This window comes from Etheostoma spectabile, chromosome 15 (assembly GCF_008692095.1).
Source record: "Etheostoma spectabile isolate EspeVRDwgs_2016 chromosome 15, UIUC_Espe_1.0, whole genome shotgun sequence".
NCBI lineage: Eukaryota > Metazoa > Chordata > Actinopteri > Perciformes > Percidae > Etheostoma > Etheostoma spectabile.
The window spans coordinates 33,385,007-33,388,122 of NC_045747.1; the positions used below are offsets into that span (position 1 = coordinate 33,385,007).

The following is a 3,116-nucleotide window of genomic DNA, read 5'->3' on the forward strand; positions in this document are numbered from 1 at the left end:
TGTTTCCTGTATGATGTAAAAAGCGCTTTGAGCAGTTGTTAAGACTAGAAAAGCGCTATATAAATACAGCACAAGTAAGCCAGAATTCCATCTTATACACATTAACAATGGGAGCTGCTGTACGTGTGCATGTGTGTGTGCGTGAGAGCTTTAATATATATTATCTTAGATTTTGGATATCGTAATAATTGTTGTCTTACCCTGGTTGTAAAGACTGCATTACAGTAAAGTGATGTCATTTTCTTAACTTTTCAGTTTCTTAACTGTTTTAACTGTTCTATTATTTGCCTTTACCCACTTAGTCATTATATCCACATTACTGATGATTATGTATCAAAAATCTTATTGTGTAAATATTTTGTGAAAGCACCAATAGTCAACGCTACAATATTGTTGCGGCATCAATATTGAGGTATTTTGTCAAATATATTGTGATAATTGTTGATATTATTTTCTCCATATGGCCCAGCCCTAGCGTGCATGTGTGCGTTACCAGTCTCAACTCCTGGTGTGCGTGTTGTGTTGAACATCCTCTCACACTGGGCTGCACACAGAGGGATGACAGTGCCTGGAACACGACTCTGACACACAGAGACACACATATATTTATGATTAGTATTGTTTATTGCAAGACTCTTGTTGGCAGCAGTTAATATTCTTTTATGTGACAATATTTTCACTTTGCTCTGTGTGGTGTGTGTGTGTGTGTGTGTGTGTGTGTGTGTGTGTGTGTGTGTGTGTGTGTGTGTGAGAGCGAGAGAGAAAAGGGACAGACACATCATATTTCCTAAAGAGATCAGACTTCCAAAATTTAAATGGGCTTTTTTTGTTCACTGGTAAAAATTCTTGTCTCCTAACTGACTGTATGCATTGATTTAAGAACTGGAAAGAAATAGCTCATGCTTTTAGGGATGTCCAATACCAATTATTAGTAGTTAATAATAATAATAATAATAACCCTACTTGCTTACATGCTCTAATGTTTACCACACATCAAGAGATAATGACAACATTACAGCTCCACCATCTCAAAAGACATTAATGTGAAACGCTATCACACTTCTTTTCTTGTGGACATGATTGTGTACGTACATAAGTCTGATGTCCTGTGGGTACAGGACGACGTTATGTAGGATTTATGAATGTACAGAGAGAAAGAAGGTTAATTCACGAGGGTGCCATTTTATGTGTAAGCTAATATTGCGTATCTGTTCATGTGCACTGTAAGAGTTACGTTTCTGTTCATTGATTGAGTTATTCAGTGCAAATATAACTGAGAATGTAGTTTAATCTCAGTAATGTTGGTATATTAGGTTATTACTGCCGCTCTGTTAAAGGCAAACGTTCCACTATACCGTCGTTATGCAGAGCAAGGACAACTGATTGAGTATTGACTATTGAGCACCGTAGTTGAGTGAAAGTGGGTCAAGTTGTAATTTACTGCCCTTACCAGCAGGCAGCAGCATAGCCACGTAATACTGTCTATTTACAGAGAGCATTTAAATGTACAGTATGGCTGAATCCCATTCCTTCGTCTTACCCCTACCCCTTACCCCTTCCCTTGTTTTTGTGGTCTATACAGTCCTGTGCATATATACTTGCAACCATGTTTTTAACTGAAACTTTTTAAAAATCGCTAGCTTGCAATGCTAACGCTAATCGCTAACGATAACATTGATTTGCACAACAGTCCGGCATTTCTCTGCCTTGAATGGACTGTATACATCGCATAGATTGTGTGTGTGTGTATATATATATATATATATATTAATATTAACGGTCTATGATACATTGCTACGTGCTTTACATATACCGCTCTATACCCTCTATCACACAGGAGGACACAGCAGCTCACAGTAGCTGATCCACTTTGGGGCTGAAAACGAGCAGAAGTTTCCTAATTCATATGTTCATGTTGTACCCGTTCATTATTGCATTGGTACTGTATTATTGTAATCATTAGTAGTTAATTCTTGTTCATGCACTTGTATATTGTTGTTGGTTTTGATATGGGACACTGATGAAATGTGAGGCCAACAGGCTTCAGACCGGTCTGGAATATCAGAACAGCTGTAGTTAATTTGTTTGTGGTCTTGTGTGTATTTTTTAGTTTTACACATATGAGTGCCTTTTTATGTGTGTGACATGTTAGTTATGGTTCTAATAGTTGATAATGGTTCTGTAACAACATTTTATGCAATGTTTTTGCCTGTTATGTTTAATTTATCGGCAATAAAGACAGATTTTTGTTAACAAAATGTTTTTCTGAAAATCGATGACGTTCAAAACGGTGATAACTAAAACAGATATACAACACACCATGTAGACAGGGTGTATATGTATGTACACATGATACATGTGTATACATATTGCAAACAGACCTAAGTACTACACAGATAAGAACATCTGCCTCTGCACCACCAAAGTGAACATAAAATAACTATAAAATATATTAATATATAAATGCATATGACACAACCCACACAATCAACAGACAGAGACGGCATCTTGGAAGTTTGTGATCAATACTGTATGGTGATGTAACCAAGTGGTGTCCCATTTCATAGGGGTAGGCTTTCACCCCTACCCCTTACCCCTTGGTTTCAAGGGCCAAGGGGTAGGGGTAAGGGGCAAGGGGTAGACAGAGAAATGGGATTCAGCCTATGTCTGATGGTTTCAATGTTAGTTGTTAGCAGCAGAAAGAGATATAGTAAAATAAAAAATGATACCGCCGTACATGGCGATATTTTACTGTAAACATTGTCAAAAGCCAATTTAAGGCATTGCCCAACCCTAATGCACACACAATTCAAAACATTCTTACCGGTTTGAGTTCCTCACGGTTGACCTTTCGGCGGTAGAGCAGCAAGGCAGTGATGGTGTTCCCTGCCCTGGCTGCCTGCAACGCTGTCGGGGTCACATACAGAAAGTCCTGGTACACAGAACATTGAGATCAAAACAAAAATAGGGTCCCAAGACATGACATTAAAGACATGAGAATAGATGGAAGAAGATAGAAAAGTTATATAATAGGGATGACCACAATACCGGCAGTGACGTGCCACTACCGCGGTGATGACATCACCAGCGCCATCACTGCTTTACCAAACTTTTTT

The 3,116-nt window shown here is 38.3% G+C and overlaps 1 protein-coding gene across 2 annotated transcripts in view; it reads right to left on the reverse strand.

The window, feature by feature from the left end:
• cpt1a2b (carnitine palmitoyltransferase 1A2b) overlaps positions 1-3,116 on the reverse strand; it is a 117,780-nt gene that overhangs the window by 107,620 nt on the left and 7,044 nt on the right. For both annotated transcript variants that reach the window (XR_004335200.1, XM_032536886.1), the window contains exons 5-6: positions 2,825-2,932; positions 494-581 (exon numbers count right to left, since the gene is read on the reverse strand). Coding sequence is in view for 1 of the 2 variants with exons in the window: in XM_032536886.1 (XP_032392777.1) it covers positions 494-581; positions 2,825-2,932 (196 nt within the window). In the remaining variant the exon portion in view is untranslated. The remainder of the gene's footprint in view (positions 1-493; positions 582-2,824; positions 2,933-3,116) is intronic.